The sequence below is a fragment of the Bos grunniens genome, chromosome 1, assembly GCF_055505025.1.
Source record: "Bos grunniens cultivar Pamir isolate PY7600 chromosome 1, Bosgru_T2T1.0, whole genome shotgun sequence".
In the NCBI taxonomy this organism is placed as follows: domain Eukaryota; kingdom Metazoa; phylum Chordata; class Mammalia; order Artiodactyla; family Bovidae; genus Bos; species Bos grunniens.
In genome coordinates this window covers 1,051,837-1,068,604 of record NC_141165.1, presented here as the reverse complement: position 1 = coordinate 1,068,604, position 16,768 = coordinate 1,051,837, and the positions used below count along the sequence as shown (strand labels likewise).

At 42.4% G+C, this 16,768-nt stretch overlaps 1 protein-coding gene across 2 annotated transcripts in view; it reads left to right on the top strand.

Annotated features, from left to right (window-relative positions):
- Positions 1–16,768, top strand: part of KCNH8 (potassium voltage-gated channel subfamily H member 8) — a 492,266-nt gene that overhangs the window by 175,691 nt on the left and 299,807 nt on the right. For both annotated transcript variants that reach the window (XM_086367258.1, XM_086368133.1), the window contains exon 2: positions 2,634–2,867. In XM_086367258.1, coding sequence (XP_086223384.1) covers positions 2,634–2,867 — 234 coding nt within the window. The remainder of the gene's footprint in view (positions 1–2,633; positions 2,868–16,768) is intronic.

Genomic DNA, 16,768 nt, shown 5'->3' with positions numbered 1-16,768 from the left:
GAGGGCGCCCCCCCAGACCCAGCTGGGAACTCCCGTGGGCACATGGCTGATCTTCAAGGGCAGGGACGGCATCTGTCAATAAAATACTTTTTTGCCTCTGCAGCTCGAACAAAGTCCAGCATGCAGTACACCATCAACAGATGCTCCTGCAAAGCGTGAGAGAATTAAATAGTGGTCTTGGATAATTTAACTCACTGCTCCGGGCTCAAAGCATGTACCCTTGAAGGGTTCCCAGTGTGATGTAAGCTCCAGTTCTCTGCACAGGCAGAGGGTGGCTGGGCAGGTGGAGGGGTCAGCCTGGCCCAGGCGGGATGCGGGTGTTAGCACTTGGATTTGCACTCTGGGCTGAGGCTGATTGGAGGACAGCTGAGGAGCATGCGTTCGGCTCTGCCAGCTACTGGGAGTCTCTGTAAACGTTTTAACAAGATGGGAAAGCCCATGGGGTACATCTTCAGTGCTTGTCCTGCTGGCTACCCAGAAGTAGCTGGAATTCCTCTTTTCTCATGGCATACAACGTACAATGTCTGCTGCAAACCTCTTTTAAACATCCTAGTTTTTAAATAAGCAATACATAGAACATATGGTATAAAATTCAAAGGAATATGACAAAAATCAGTATTCTAATCACCTTTGCCCATGGTTACCTTCCCTAAAGACATCTGCAATTACTGTTTATCCGACTTAGCTTTAGATAAATACAAACATTTCCTATTTGGGGATACAGGCAAACGTTTATGGGCTTCGCAGGTGGCTCAGTGGTAAAGAATCCACCTGCCAGTGCAGGAAACGCTGGAGACATGGGTTTGATCGCTGGGTCGGGAAGATCCCCTGGAGTAGGAAATGCAACCTACTCCATTATTCTTGCCTGGGAAAATCCCATGGACAGAGGAGCCTGGTGGGCTACAGTCTATGGGATTGCAAAGAGTCAGACACAGCGAAGCACACATGCATACATAGATATGCATGATTATATGAGCTTATATATTTTCTGTCAAATAACATATTATACTAAATCCTGATTTTTTCATTTAACAATGTATGCTGTAGTTCTTTCCATTTTTCTTTTTCTAATCTTTAAAATCCCAGCCTCTGTGACACTGACAATGTTCAACTATAGTGTCATGAATCAATGAATGAGTGATTTCATAACAGTCTCTAATTCATTCTGAACCTGAAATTCACCCACCAACACATTTTCTCCATGCCTTAAACATCATCTCCAATATGCATCTTTTTGTCTGTAAACATCCCTCTGATTTAATCTCAAAAAACTTGAACCTTCGCTGAATATTGCCTTGTGGGCGCTCCTTCAGGAGTTCTCTCTAAGTACCTAACGATTGTGTGCTGTTTGTCCTACCGCTTTACTCTTCTTATCTGTTAATATAACAGCTGTAAAATGTGAATGATACTCGTTTTAAATTAATTTCTGGTGGAGCATAATTGTTTTGCAGTGCTGTGTTGGTTTCTGCTGTTCAGTGAAATCGGTCAGTTATATGTATATATCCGTCCCCTCTTTTCTGGATTTCCTTCCCATTTAGGTCACCACAGAGCCCTGAATAGGGCTCCTTGTGCCGCACAGTAGGTTCTCATTAGCTATCTATTTTATCCACAGTAGTGTATATATGGAAAGAGCGAATGATCCTCTTAACAATGGTTTTTATTGAGTACTTATTTGTGCCAGATATTATACTGTTTCTCACAAATCCCTAGAACATACCTGTAAAGTAAGCAACAGTATCACTCTCACAGCCCACCAGTCAGTGCCCCCCACTTGCCAGCCCAATCCATGGATTAGCTCCCCCCACCCGCCCAATCCACAGATCAGTGCCCCCCACCCATCCCCCCAATCCGCAGATCAGTGCCCCCCACCCACCCCCCCAATCCATGGATCAGCGACCCCACCCGCCCACCCAATCCACCAATCAGTGCACCCCACCCGCCCAATCCACCAATCAGCGCACCCCACCCCCCCAATCCACCAATCAGCGCACCCCACCCACCCAATCCACCTATCAGCGCACCCCACCCGCCCAATCCACCTATCAGCACACCCCACCCGCCCAATCCACCAATCAGCGCCCCCCACCCGCTCACCCAATCCGCAAATCAGTGCCCAGTTGCTCATAGCTGTAAACCTCTTTCTGTCTCACCCTTTATTGCCTCCCTTATTTCTTACTGCCCTGCCCACTTCCTCACTTCTGGAATCACCAACCACGTGAAATACTGACACTCATCCTTGTCTCAGAGTCTGCTTTTAGGGAAATCAAACCTAAGGACACTGAGGTTTAGAATGTGAATAATATGTTTATCAATTGGCAGACTCAAGCTGTCAACCAGAATCCATGTTCAGAAACACCAACCCTTCCTGCTACCTAGATGGTAAATGCCTCAAAGCAGGCTAAGAAATACTCTGTTCTTAACATGGCGGGTTTCAAGTGCGAGCGGAAGTTGACGCTAACGCACACTTCTGCAGGTCAATGCCGTTTTATGTTCTGGGGTGCCTCCTTTCTTCCCCAGCACATCAGGACATGCACTTTAGGTACCGGTAGCTAAATATATGTGCTCATCATTCCTTACTGTGAAGTTCTCATGCTTGTTTACCTGCTGACTGTCTTCTCCTTGGTGGTCTGCAGATAGCAACTTCATCCTCGCCAACGCCCAGGTGGCCAAGGGTTTCCCCATCGTCTACTGTTCGGATGGCTTCTGTGAGCTCGCCGGATTTGCCCGAACAGAAGTCATGCAGAAGAGTTGCAGCTGCAAATTCCTGTTCGGAGTTGAAACTAATGAACAACTGATGCTTCAAATAGAAAAGTCCTTGGAGGAAAAAACAGAATTCAAAGGAGAAATTATGTTCTATAAGAAGAACGGTGAGTTGACCTCCTTTGTTGGGGGCTCCTTGGACAGTGGTGAAACGTCACCTTCTTTCAACTGCCATTGGTGTGATTGCTCCGTAACTCCCATTAAGGCTTAATGATCTTAGAGCATAAACTACTTGAAAATTTAGAAAACTTATAGTTATACAAAATCAACATATTAACTGAGTTAATATATATTAAAATAGAGTGTATTACTATTATGTTGTGGTCATACTTAAGATATATATCAGATATGATGGTTGTTAATATAGTAACAGATGATCTTCTATCCAGAGATAGTTTTCCATCTTAAAGAACACTTAAAAAGTATTGAGTCACTAGGGACAGAGATTCAAATGTCTGCTAGCATAAACACTAATTGAAAGGATATGAGTGTAGGTATTTTCTTTTCCGGTTTCCTGACCACAAAGCCTTTCTCCCCATTCTTAAATTCTGGAGACAGAGTGAGAAAACACAGTGTCTCAGGGTGGGAGTGAATGTGCCTGGACTCAAAACTGCCACTGGGGAAATACCAAGTGTTTTTATGGGTGTGGCTTTGTGACGGTCTCCTAAATGAGAAAGTATCTAGGGATGGGTATGGCTTCTATTCCCTCCTGCGTGGCTCTAGCTATCATTATCCTGCGGTAGGGGGAGTGAATCCAGGAGGCGTCATATTGGAGAAAAGCCAAATCAAAGCTGAGAGCAAACCGTGTCTTCCAGTTTCTAAAATTCTCTGTCTTTAATAGTTTTCCTTTGAGTACCATAGCCCCCTGGGTTTTATTTCTCTGGGCACATGACCGTCAAGCTAAAGAAAATGTTCCCCAGCCTTCTTTGCAGTTAGCTTGGCATGTTGCAGGGTTCCTGCAACGACGTGAAAGAAGAATGACTTATGCAGTATCTGAGCAAACTCCCTAAAAAATGAAGTTGTTTGCCCTGTAGTCTCTCTTATCCTTTCCTGTGGTGTTGTGGACTGAATTATGTCTCTTTAAATTACATATATCAAAGCCCTAATCCTGTAAAGCAATCATCAATCAATTAAAAAGAAACATACATTTTTAAAAAAGCCCTAATCCCTGATGTGGCTGTAGAGATAGGGCCTTTAAAGATATAATTAAGGTTAAGTGAGGTCCAAAGGATGGGGTCGTAGTCCAACACGACTGGTGTCCTTCTATGAAGAGGAAGAGACGTCAGGAGTGTGTGTATGTAGAGGAAAAGTAGTGTGGAAACCCAGCCATAAGGTAGCTGTCTACAAGCCAAGGAGAGAGGCCTCACCCTGATCTGGGAAGTCCAGCCTCTGTCTGGAACTATGAGAAAATAAAGTTTGTCGTTAAGTCACCCCGTTTGTGGTATTTTGTTATGACAACCCCGGTAAGCGCCTACGTAAGGGTCGGGATATTCAGGCAAGGCTGGAAAGCCAGGTTTGACTGTCGAGGATGGCAGCATGGACGAATGCAGAGCAGGTCAGGAGGCTGCGTGTGCTTACAGGCCCACCTTCCCGTCCTAGACAAAGACAGATCTGCTCCATCTGGTTTGAGTCACTCTCTTCTTAGGTCTTTTTTTTTACAACGTTTAAATTGTACTCTAATTCAAAGTTTCTCAGCCTTGGCGTTGTCAACAATGGGGGCCAGTGATTCTTTGTCGTGGGGTTTGTCCTGGGCATTGTGGACAATTAGCATCATCTCAGGCCTCTTTAACACTCAATGTTGGGGTCATTTTTAGGAGATTTTGGAACCTGAACGTGGAACTTCATCCCCTTTTCAGAGTTATTTATCCTTGGAGGACGTTCCTCGAGGGTGTGAAATTTGGATGCACGGTGGTCGTGAAGTGTTGGCGAGCACTCCTCTGGGAGGAGTAGGAGACCTGATTCTCTGGCACCAGCAAGAAGGCCCAGGCCATTGTGTGCTTCTCAGTGTCAGCAGATCAGGCCTGCATTGCACATATGATAAAGCAGAAGCCTTCTAGCTCCCTCTAACAATGCCACAATCCTTGGAGAGAGGGCCTGAGATGAAAGAAAGTGGAGGCCATCCTGAGAATGCAGACTGGTAGGGAGTGGTAAAACTGCCATCCGGTGAACAAACAGACAAGGAAAAGCTTCTTCTGAAGTATCTGCTGACTGCAGACTTGCCTTTCTTAAGATAGGTGCCTTGTACTGGTCTCTGCAAATCCACTTGTTTCTTCCTTTTTACACCTTCTCACAATATCCGAATGGGACACCTCTGAGAGGTTTAGGCTGAGGAGGAGAAGGTGGCAAGGCCAAAAGATGGAGACCTTAGAGGCCAGATGTGTGGAAACATAGAGCTCAGGTGGGAGTGAACCCCCAGCAGGGTTTCCTGAACCTGCTTTGTCATAAAAATTCCCACTGCTCTTGGACCTCTTTGGATGCAACACTTTAAAGGACCAAGAAAGAATAAAGGTTTTACAAAATAAGAAATAATTAAGAAGGATAGCTAGTTTCACAGATAAACATAATACACAGAAGTTTCTCTGGCTAACATAGAGCCGTGTTTTATACGTTTATGTGCAGGAGCTAATGTTGCTCGTTACTGTCCTCCCTCTAAACTCCCTAGGTTCTGCCTATGTACCAGAAATAGTGCCACTAGGACGTCTTCTCATAAAGCTGCTCCCTTTGGTTCTGCTGATACGCAAAAGGCATCACCGTGGCTGATCAAATGTGTGGGTGTGCTAACCCGGGAGACCATTTTGTCAAGTTGATGCTTATCCTCTCCTTGTTTTTTTTTACTATCAGAGATAGTTATACCTGTGTGGTTCCCTCCTTTTCGTACACACAGCATACTTTGCTCCCTGTTCTGTAACTTGCAGAACAGTATCCTTTACAATGGCGTGTACCTTGCAGAACAACACATGCTGAGTGGCAGTCACCCATTCTTTTCTCAGCACTCCATCCTATGGATCCATCATAGGAGAACGTAGTATTACATAGTAGGACATCATATGCATCCATCCTAGTCAGTTACATCCTTACATCCTATGGATCCATCATAGGACTACGGAGTATTACATAGTAGGACATCATACGCATCCGTCCTAGTTACAGCATTATGTCATTTGGGCCCATCATCATAGTATTACATAGTAGGACATCATATGCATCCATCCTAGTCAGTTACACCCTTACATCCTATGGATCCATCATAGGACTATGGAGTATTACATAGTAGGACATCATACGCATCCGTCCTAGTTACAGCATTATGTCATTTGGGCCCATCATCATAGTATTACATAGTAGGACATCATACGCATCCGTCCTAGTTACAGCATTACGTCACTTGGGCCCATCATCATAGTATTACATAGTAGGACATCGTACGCATCCGTCCTAGTTACAGCATTACGTCACTTGGGCCCATCATCATAGTATTACATAGTAGGACATCATACGCATCCGTCCTAGTTACAGCATTATGTCACTTGGGCCCATCATCATAGTACTACATAGTAGGACATCATACGCATCCGTCCTAGTTACAGCATTACGTCATTTGGGCCCATCATCATAGTATTACATAGTAGGACATCATACGCATCCGTCCTAGTTACAGCATTATGTCATTTGGGCCCATCATCATAGTATTACATAGTAGGACATCATACGCATCCGTCCTAGTTACAGCATTATGTCACTTGGGCCCATCATCATAGTATTACATAGTAGGACATCATATGCATCCATCCTAGTCAGTTACATCCTTACATCCTATGGATCCATCATAGGACTACGGAGTATTACATAGTAGGACATCATACGCATCCGTCCTAGTTACAGCATTACGTCACTTGGGCCCATCATCATAGTATTACATAGTAGGACATCATACGCATCCGTCCTAGTTACAGCATTACGTCACTTGGGCCCATCATCATAGTATTACATAGTAGGACATCATACGCATCCGTCCTAGTTACAGCATTACGTCACTTGGGCCCATCATCATAGTATTACATAGTAGGACATCATACGCATCCGTCCTAGTTACAGCATTACGTCACTTGGGCCCATCATCATAGTATTACATAGTAGGACATCGTACGCATCCGTCCTAGTTACAGCATTACGTCACTTGGGCCCATCATCATAGTATTACATAGTAGGACATCATACGCATCCGTCCTAGTTACAGCATTACGTCACTTGGGCCCATCATCATAGTACTACATAGTAGGACATCGTATGGCTCCATCTTACTCTCTCACAGTTGTCCGTCACGTGGATCCATCACAGTATCACTTGGTCAATTCAATAAATCCCCTACAGATTATTTGTGTTCACTCCAGAATGTGATCTCTTCTCTTTGCTATCTCTCTTTGAAGTACTGCTGTTGTTATTTGGAAAGTTTTGGGGTTTTTTTCCAAGTTATTTTTATATAAGATGTTTATGTTATACAGTCCCACTTTTTAAAGATTTTTCCTCGTTTCCTATCGTAAGAACTGTTATATCAGTATCACCAGGAGCCACTTCTCCCTGCTCTTCTCCCCACTCGCTAACTGAAAGGGATGTACTGTCAGTACCACTTGATGTTAAGTCTGTAGGATGCGCAGCACTCGCCGTCTGCTTACCTTGTTGTCTGCGTGCCTCCCCTCTCCTCTCTTCCGCAGTTATATTTACATTGTCAGAGCGTTCAGTACAACTTCATGCACTCTGTCACGCCTATCTGTCTTCATTCAGCCTTAATGCTACAGTGAAATATGCTTCATGATCACCATAGATTCCGTTCTACAGTGTCTCTGATCATGTCTTGGGTATCAGAAGCTTATTCTCTGAGCCGTCTCAGGAAGAGCACATGGAAACTGTTTCCCTGAACTCTTGCGTGTAATAACAGTATGACCGTGGTCTTTCGTACTTGCAGACCAGTTTGCTGAAAATTAAACCTTTCGTTAGTGTTTTATTCACTTTACCATCTCAATTGTGTTTATTCTCATGGACTTGCATAGAGTATTGTTTTACTCTAAAACTGCTGCTAATTGAGTTGGGGTTTTGTCCTGGATGTTCAAGTAATTATTTCATTATTTCATTTCATTTCCTGTCATTTCATTTTGTTTCTTCATTTTATTTTAATCTAATAGTTGTACTAGAATATATCTTGGCATAGGCTAGAGTCAGCACAATTTTTCTATAATTAGAGAGTAAGTATTATGCATATTATGAATTTTATAGTCCATACAGCCTGTGTTGCAAGTACCCGTCTGTGTCATCATAGTCTGAAAACAACCCTAGAAAATATATAAACGAATACATGTTACTGTCTTCCAATAAAGATTTTATTTACAAACATAGGAAGTGGGCTGGATTTAGCCTACATCCAGGTTACTGATACATGATATAGAATTTTGGGGGTCAGATTCTTCTCTCCTGATGCGTGATATGCCCTGTAGTGTTTAAGTCCCTTTTACTTGGAAATTTTTCTGGGATTTTAATCATCACTGATCTGTCTTCTTGCTTTGATTTTCCTCTTTACGATTACTTATTACATGGTGTTGGATCCTTGCCTGTCCTCTGTACATATTATTTTCTTTCTCTTTTTAATTTTTCTTTTTCATTGTTTTTACTTGTGCAGTGTTTTTTCTTTCCTTTCCTTTTGTGGTTTATCTATTCACACTGTATTTCTTCAAGTCTTCAGTTATTTGTCTTTTCATTTATGTCCCCTCCTGAGCTCAGTTAGCTCATATTATTTCTATCATTCTTTTGCCTACTGTCTTAGTTAGGGCTTCCATCACAAACCACAGACTGGGTTTCTTAAACAACAGAAATTTATTTTCTTACAATTCTGGAGGCTAGAAGCTGCAAATCAAGGTGTTGGATGGGTTGGTTTCTTCTGAAGCCTCTTTCCGTGGCTTAGAGATGGCCGTTTCCTCCTCTCTTTGTCTTCCTGTGGTCGTCCTTTGTGTGTCTTTGTTCCAATCTCCTCTTCTTGTAAGGACACCAGTCAGATTGGAGCCCACCTTATGACTTCAATTCAAATTAGTTATGTCTTTACAGACCCCATCTCCAAATACAGTCATGTTTTGCGATAATGGAGATTCGGGCTTCAACATGTGGATTTTGAAGACGTAGAATTCATCCTCTAGTAATTTTATTCCTGAGCTTTTCTAAATCAGTGTATGCTATTCATGCTGTTGTTTCATGCATAGCATACACCGATTCAGTTATTTTCCTTAATTGCCTTTTACTTTTGAAAATTGCTTCTTTAAATTCCCTTTTACTTTTGAAATAGTTAGGCTTTGTGTGCCTATGGAATATTTTGGGTGTCTTGACTTTTTGTGGCAATGAATGAAATGGCATCCCACTCCAGTCTTCTTGCCTGGAGAACTCCAAGGACAGAGGAGCCTGGCAGGCTACGGTCCATGGGGTCACAAAGAGTCAGACATAACTGAGCGACTGTCACTCACTCGCTCTGATTTTCTGCATCTGTATTCAAATAAGTTTCTCTTTATCTCTTCTTTCATCCTGTTCTGCTGTCATGCTTGAATAAGATGCGTTCTTCTCACCTTTAAGAATATTGGAAATAGAGGTGTGCCGGGAAAACATCCCTAACTCTGCAGATCCTTTGCCATTCCCCCAAAGTTCTCGTGTCGATGCCTTCTCCATCCAGCTGCAGTTTTTGCTACTTTCTGAGCCAGGTCTGCTTTCCTAGTCAGGGCCTCTTTCACAGTGTTATTTGATTTTCCTGCTCTGACCAAGTAAAGCTCAGGTTCCCACACTTTATCCTCACTATATTAATAGTTCCATACCTTGGTGAATTCTATACATCCAACAAAAACTTTCTGCTGAATTTTCTGAAAGCGCTGAATGCTCAGACAACTCCCACACCATGCTATCTTTCTGTAACCCATTTTTACTCATCTTCAAACGGGACTGGGAAGCTCTCTGCTAGTTTTAATTGTCCTCAGATCTGTGTGTGGAGCCCTCTACTTCCAGAGGATTTCTGCTTTGGGGAGTCGGTACCTGTTGACAGATTATGAGGTCCCACACTCTAGAGCTATTATGAGCCTTCTTTTTTACCTTCTTTTTTTCTTCCTCATAAAGCTGCTCTTCCTGCAAGGGTCAAGCTTCTTGGCTGGTGTTGCCCATCATCCTGTGTTCTCAGTTTTATGGGGACACACTGTCGTATATGTATTTTGAGGATTTCTGATTTTACTATCTTAGTTACTTTAATTTTGTGAAAGGATTGGGGAAATTTCAAAACCAATGTTTCCATTACCACTGCTGTATTTTTAAAATATCTCTTTAGATAAAGTATAATTGCTTTGGGTATATAAGCTCTTTTTTTTTTTTTTTTTATTATTTCCTTCTCCTTTCTTTCTCTCCAAATTTCTGTTTCCATGGTTGGAATGTGAGGAGCTTATCTGAACTCGAGGCATACTATAGAAAGGGTCCCCCTAACTGCTTATAAATTCCTTGTTTCACGCCTGGCCCATCTGTCTGATGCTCTCTTTTTAGTGTTTACAGCTGCAAATTATGGCTGGTGGTGAGCCTGACATGACTTCACCCTCCCTTTGCTCTTGAAACCGCAGTAGATCCCTCTCCATTTTTGCCTCCCCTTTCATCACGCCACGAATCAAAGCCTTTATTATTGTTCTCTACACTCATATTGCTAGACTTGGGAGGCTTAGAGATACTTCAGGTAAGCCCTCCCATCCTTCACACGTGGAAGCAAGTAGAGCCTCCAAGTACACATCCTTAAAACTGTCTTGTTTCCTCGAAAGTAGGCATCAGGCACTCTCGTGCTGGGAGACAGACAGCCTGGCAATCAGCTTCTCTCAAGAGTCCCAGAGAGAAGGTAAATGGTCTCTCTGCCTTCAGTGTTTACAAAAAACTATTGAAACACTATTGGACATAAGATTGTCTACAAGGATGTATTGTACAACAAGGGGAATATAGCTAATATTTTGTAATAACTGTAAATAGAAAGTAACCTCAAAATGTATTAAAAAATAAAATTTTAATAAAAGAAAAAATAAAATAATAAGAAAACTACACAGACACCACTTTTCTCAGGCTCAAACTGTGGAAACTCACAGACAGGAGATTAACTCTGCCTCTTCTCCTTGCTCACAATCCCTCCAGCTGAGGATGGACCGGCTGGGAGGTTATGTTGTCTTCACCTTCTTCCAGACTTTAGTTTCTTGGCTAAATGTTAATGGTGGAAAATTACATCATCTCTGTGTCATGGAGGATCATCATGTTTGAATCTACAAACCCCAACCTTAAGATGTGTATCTTAGCATATCTTCTCTGTAGAACGCTTATCTTTCAGGCCTATTTTTACATTAAGTAGACTCAACAGGAAGAGAAATGCTGTGAGACAACAAAGATTTGAGAAGAAAATTAAAATGATACAGTTAATTTTGTAAAAATATTATCCTGATATGTTAGTTTGCTAGGGCTATCATAACAAAGTACCACAAAATGAGTGGCTTAAACAGCAGAAGCTTGTCTAGAATTCTGAGACCAAGGGGTCAGGTGGGGTGCTTTCTCCTGAGGACGAAGAGGAAGAATCTGTCCTGTACCTCTCCCTTAGCTCCTCATGGTTTTCTGGCATGCTTTGGTGTTCTTTACTCTGTAGAAGCATTGCCCTGATCTCTGCTCTCGTCTCCCCACACTATCCTCCCTGCCTGGGTGGCTGTGTCCAGATTTTCCCACGTTAACATGACATCAGTCTTATTGGATTAGTGCCCATCCTAATGACTTCATCTTGTCTCCATAGTAACGCTGTGTCCAAATAAGGTTACATTTTGAGATAGTGTGGGTTAGGATTCTAACTTATTCTTTTGGGAGGGCAAAAGTCAGCCTATAACATGTGGTTATATTTACATTAAGCAGATTAGAATTTAAGCCACTTGCCTAAGATTGTGAGTAAAGAAACTAGAATGTATAAAAATCCTCTAACTCAAAATTGGGGGTACTTTTGACATTTAACGGGCAGGAGTTACAGATGCTAGACATATTGTCATATGGGATGGCCTTGCAATTGAAAAATTGCCCAGTTTTGACTTGGCTTTCTCTTTCTTTTCCTTCTTTCTTCCTTCCTGGTTTCCTTCCTTCCCTCTTTCCTCCTTTTCTTCCCCCCTCCCTCCCTCTCTTTCTTTCTTCTCTACCTCCCTCCCTTCCTTCATTTTCTCTCTTTTTCTTTCTTTCTGAGTTTTATTGAGGTATAACTGGTAGACAAAACATTTCAAATGCTTTGTGTGTCTATATTTATGAGTTTGGACATTTGCATATACTTATGATATCATCACCACAATAAGGTACTAAACACATCCATCATCTAAAAATTTCCTGTGTTCTTTTCTGATTTTTTGTTATTTGTTTTGTTTTTTGTGGCAAGAACATCTAACATGAGATCTACCTGTTAAAATTATGCTAGATGAAGTAAGTCTATTATGGTCCCCTTATATGATGTATCTCAAGTAGTCAGACTTAAAGAAGCAGAGACTAGAATGGCCATTGGCGGGGGCTGAGAGGAGGGCTAGATGGAGAATGGTGCTCAGTGGATGTAAAGTTTCAGTTGTGCAAGAAGAGTAAATCGTGAGGGTCCGCTGTACAACGTGCTGCCCGCAGTTTATAATACAGCGCTGTGCACTGCGTGACTTCCTGGTGCCTGCCAGGCTTCCAGGAAGCCAAACCCTGGTTGCTAACGACCTGAACTAGGAACTCAACACACGGTGTGTTTGTGGAAGGCTTTAATTTTCTATTGAATTTCTAAGAATAAAACCACAGTGTAATGAGAGAAGATTGAGTTTTATCTTGCTCTGAATTCACCATCTCAGAAGACTTTGTCACTGACTCAGAATACTTGTCACAGACGCAGCACATCTGAACGCGTTTTGTGCTTGGAGTTGTCGCATTCCCAGTGACTCCACGTATTGGTCCAACTTTTGATGACATCTTCTGCTGTAGTCAGTCACACCTGCACATTTTATGTTGAGGTGTCTATTATTTTATCAGAGACAACTTCACTTTTATTTCTGTTATATTACTGTTAATAATATAGACTGTCACTTTTCTGAAAATAATGTGTATTGTCGGTAGGTGGTTTCTTTTTTTTTATTTTAATTTTTCAGTTCTAAATAGAAAAGAGGGAAATATAAGTGTTTGATACAGAAGGGAATCTTGAGCCTGACAGAGTTGTGGAAAACTCTCTTAATTCACAGACTCATGTCACCTTCAAGATTTTTCATTCATTTCCATATGCCTGCTGAAATATTGCTTGCTTAACATTTTTCTTTAAGTTGGCTCTGTTATTTTTACTCAAATTGTAAGCAAAAGAAATTTAAATCACTGTTCTCTATGGAAAACAGCGATCTCTAGCTCAAACAGAAGGTAATCATAAATAAATATACTTTATTTATATTTAAGTTCAATATGCCATTATTAAACATTTAACATGAATAAAAGTGAGACACAAAATCTAAGTAATAATTAATCCATTATATTTTGCCACGCAGCACACATGCTATTTTATTTAATTTTTCTAATAAGACTTCGAAGTAAACATGAATTACATCACATTTACAGATGGAGAGACTGTGAGGCAGAGAAATGACGTGAACGCAGAAGCGTATGCTCACCTTGCCGCTGCCCCAGCAGTTCTCCATTGTTCACTCTCTTTACTCACTGGTGCACTTCGCATTTCTCTAGTTGATTTTCACGTGCCGTAGTAAAATGTCTGGAAAGATTAATGCCAAGAAGAGAAGAGTCCTGGACAAGAGCATAGGAAGACCCTGCCCTCACCTCCTCTGTGGACACATCAGATCGCTAGCCACATGTGGATCATTTCCCTCTGACAAAGATCTGAAAGCTACATGAAACGTTAAAAGGGCCACAGTGAGCTGGGTAGGAAATGTAGAGCCATGATCTCGCCAAGTCCCTACCCTGACACAGTGACTCACAGTAGGGAGGGACCTTGGGTATCCAGTGTGTCTCCCGGAGGAGTTAAGGGGTAGGGCCCCACATCAGACACCCTGGCCCCTGGGAACGCCACTGGAGTGATGAGCCCCAAAATGCCTGGCTGAGAAAACTGACGGAGGTTATGTCCAAGGGACCCAAAGTGCTGTAACAAACTGAGGTTTCCTTTTCAGAGAGCTCACATACAATCTCACACACCCCAAGACCCAGTGAAGAAACAGCAGTTTGTGAAGCATCTGCTGCTGCTGCTAAGTCGCTTCAGTCGTGTCTGACTCTGTGCGACCCCATAGACGGCAGCCCACCAGGCTCCCCCGTCCCTGGGATTCTCCAGGCAAGAACACTGGAGTGGGTTGCCATTTCCTTCTCCAGTGCATGAAGGTGAAGAGTGAAAATGAAGTCACTCAGTCGTGTCTGACTCTTAGAGCCCCATAGACGGCAGCCCACCAGGCTCCTCCATCCCTGGGATTCTCAAGGCAAGAACACTGGAGTGGGGTGCCATTGCCTTCTCCGTGTGAAGCACCTAGGCTATGTGAAAAGGACTCATCTGCTAATGTGAAAGCCTCTGCTGAAGGGCTGGGGGCAGGTGAGACTTCCTGGAGACAGAGGCGCTGACCGATGCCATCATTACACTCTCCACCTGCCCCAGGAGCACACCTCTTGCCACTTTACGAAGCACAGTCCTGCTGCCTTGCTGAAGTCAGAGAACTTGGGCAGTTGCAACACCACGCTGCTTCCGGATGGGGTTAGCGAGCATGAATCATCAGTACATTCTCTCCCTCCCATCCTGAAGCCAGCAAGCCATTCTCCTGCTGCGTCGCTAAAACCCACAGGTGTGTGCAGTCCCGACATCCCTACTGCCTTTCTGAGCCCCACCCACGTACTCTCCAGCTGCCCTGCTAAAGCCACCATATCCACACAGGGACACCCCTTGATCCCCTCGCCCTGGTGGCCAGGAGGCTGGAGTTGCTGACTTCCACGGGACTGTAACAACTGGGAAGGCTGTTTGCGGCGGCCACCACCCCAGGGAACTGCACACACATAACCCATCTTTCTGTGAAGAAAACACTTATTTACTTGTCCTGGAGCTTTAGCTTGAGAGACGGGCTTCAGTTTCCCCCACACCTACGATCTAAGGAAGGGCTCCCAGGGAATTAAGCAGCGAGAGGTCACCGTGTCACACTCCCACGGCCTCAGTGAGACTACAGCTCAATGAGACCTTACAGAAAAGCACTTGCACACTCGTCTGGGGCCCTGACGTGTAACTTTTGCCCGCGTGACGCCTGCAGATGTGCTTTGGAGGCCATAGTGACTACAACTGTGGCCCCACAAGTCCTGTGCACACGTGTACACTTTAAAAGCTGCTGCTTGAGGCTTTGTTTTCTAATCAACTTAAAACTAGGTGCTAAGTGAGATTCCTCCCTTTGGGACACTGACATGTCTTGGCATAATCTCCACAAAGGAGACATATCAAGGCTAAATCAAATGATTTAGACAATCACAGAAATTTGAGAGACAAAGAGCTAAGTCGAGTTTAAAAAATCTTCACAAGTCCACCCCTTTAAGACTGGGATAGTTAACAGTTTTGCCTAATGCATAAAAATAAGAACAGAGGGTCAGGTAGAATGAAGAAACTGAGAAGTATGTGTCAAACAGAATTATAAGGCAAAAATCTCAGAAAAAGGATTTTGATTCTATGAAGATCAGTAATCTACTTGATAAAGAATTCAAAGTGCTGATCATAAAGATGCTCACAGGCTCAGAGGAAGAATGGGTGAACACAGTGAGAACTTCAACACAGAGACAGAAACTGGAAGAAAGAACCAAACAGAAGTCACAAAGCTGAAGAACCCAGTAACTGAACTGGGAGACACACTAGAAGGGTTCAACAGCAGACCGTGATGTGGAAAGAGAGTCGACCAGCAAACCAGAAGAGAAAATAGTGAAACTCACCCACACAGAGCAGCAGAAAGGAAAAAAATGGGAAAAAATGAAGATGAGAGACTTAAAGACAACATCGAGTAGAGTAATATTCACATTATGGGAGTCCCAGAGAAGAGCTAGAGAAAAAATGTCTATTTGGAAAAATAATGTCTGAAAATTTCCCGAACCTAGAAAAGGAAACAAACTTCCAGGTCCAGAAAAACACATCCCAAAAAAGATGAACCCAGAGAGACCCACACTAAAACACGCTGTAACTTAAATGAGAGAAGCTACGGATGAAGAGAAAATCTTACAAGCGGCAAGAAGCAAATTAATTGTTACAAATAACTGACCCCATGTGACTGTCAACAGACTTAAGCAGAAATTTTTCAGGCCAAAAGGGAGGGTGTGACATATTCAAAGTGTGAAAGGAAAAACTTCCAACTTAGAATATTCTGTCCATCACGTTTATCATTCAGGACTGAAGGAGAGAGAAACACTTTCCTTGTCAAGCAAAAGCTAAAGGAGTTCATCATGATTAAGCCAGCCTTACAAGAAATGTTAAAGAACATTTTTTAAGCTGAAAAGAAATTGGCATTAGTTAATAACAAGAAGACAAGAGAAACTAAAAATCTCACAGGAAAAGGTAAATTACATACCTTATATATATATTTAATATATATATATAAGTATTTTATATATTTATAAATATATAAAGGTAGGGAAGTAATCCCTTACAAAACTGCTACGAAGGTTAAAAGACAAAAGGAGTAAAATTAATTAAACATATAATAACTTGTTAAGAGAATTAATAAAACAAAACTTGTAAAATGTGATATGGAAAGCATAAAACGGGGAGGAGTAAAAATGAAGAATTTTAGAATGCCTTGTAAGTTGCCATCAACTTAAAATGGACTGTTATATACATAAGCTATTATATGTAAACCTCATGGCAATCACAAAGCAAAAACCTATAGTAAATACACAAAAGGAAATCAGAAAGGAATCTAAATATAGCACTAAGGAAAGTCACCAAGTCGCATGGGAAGTGAAAACGGGAAGAAGA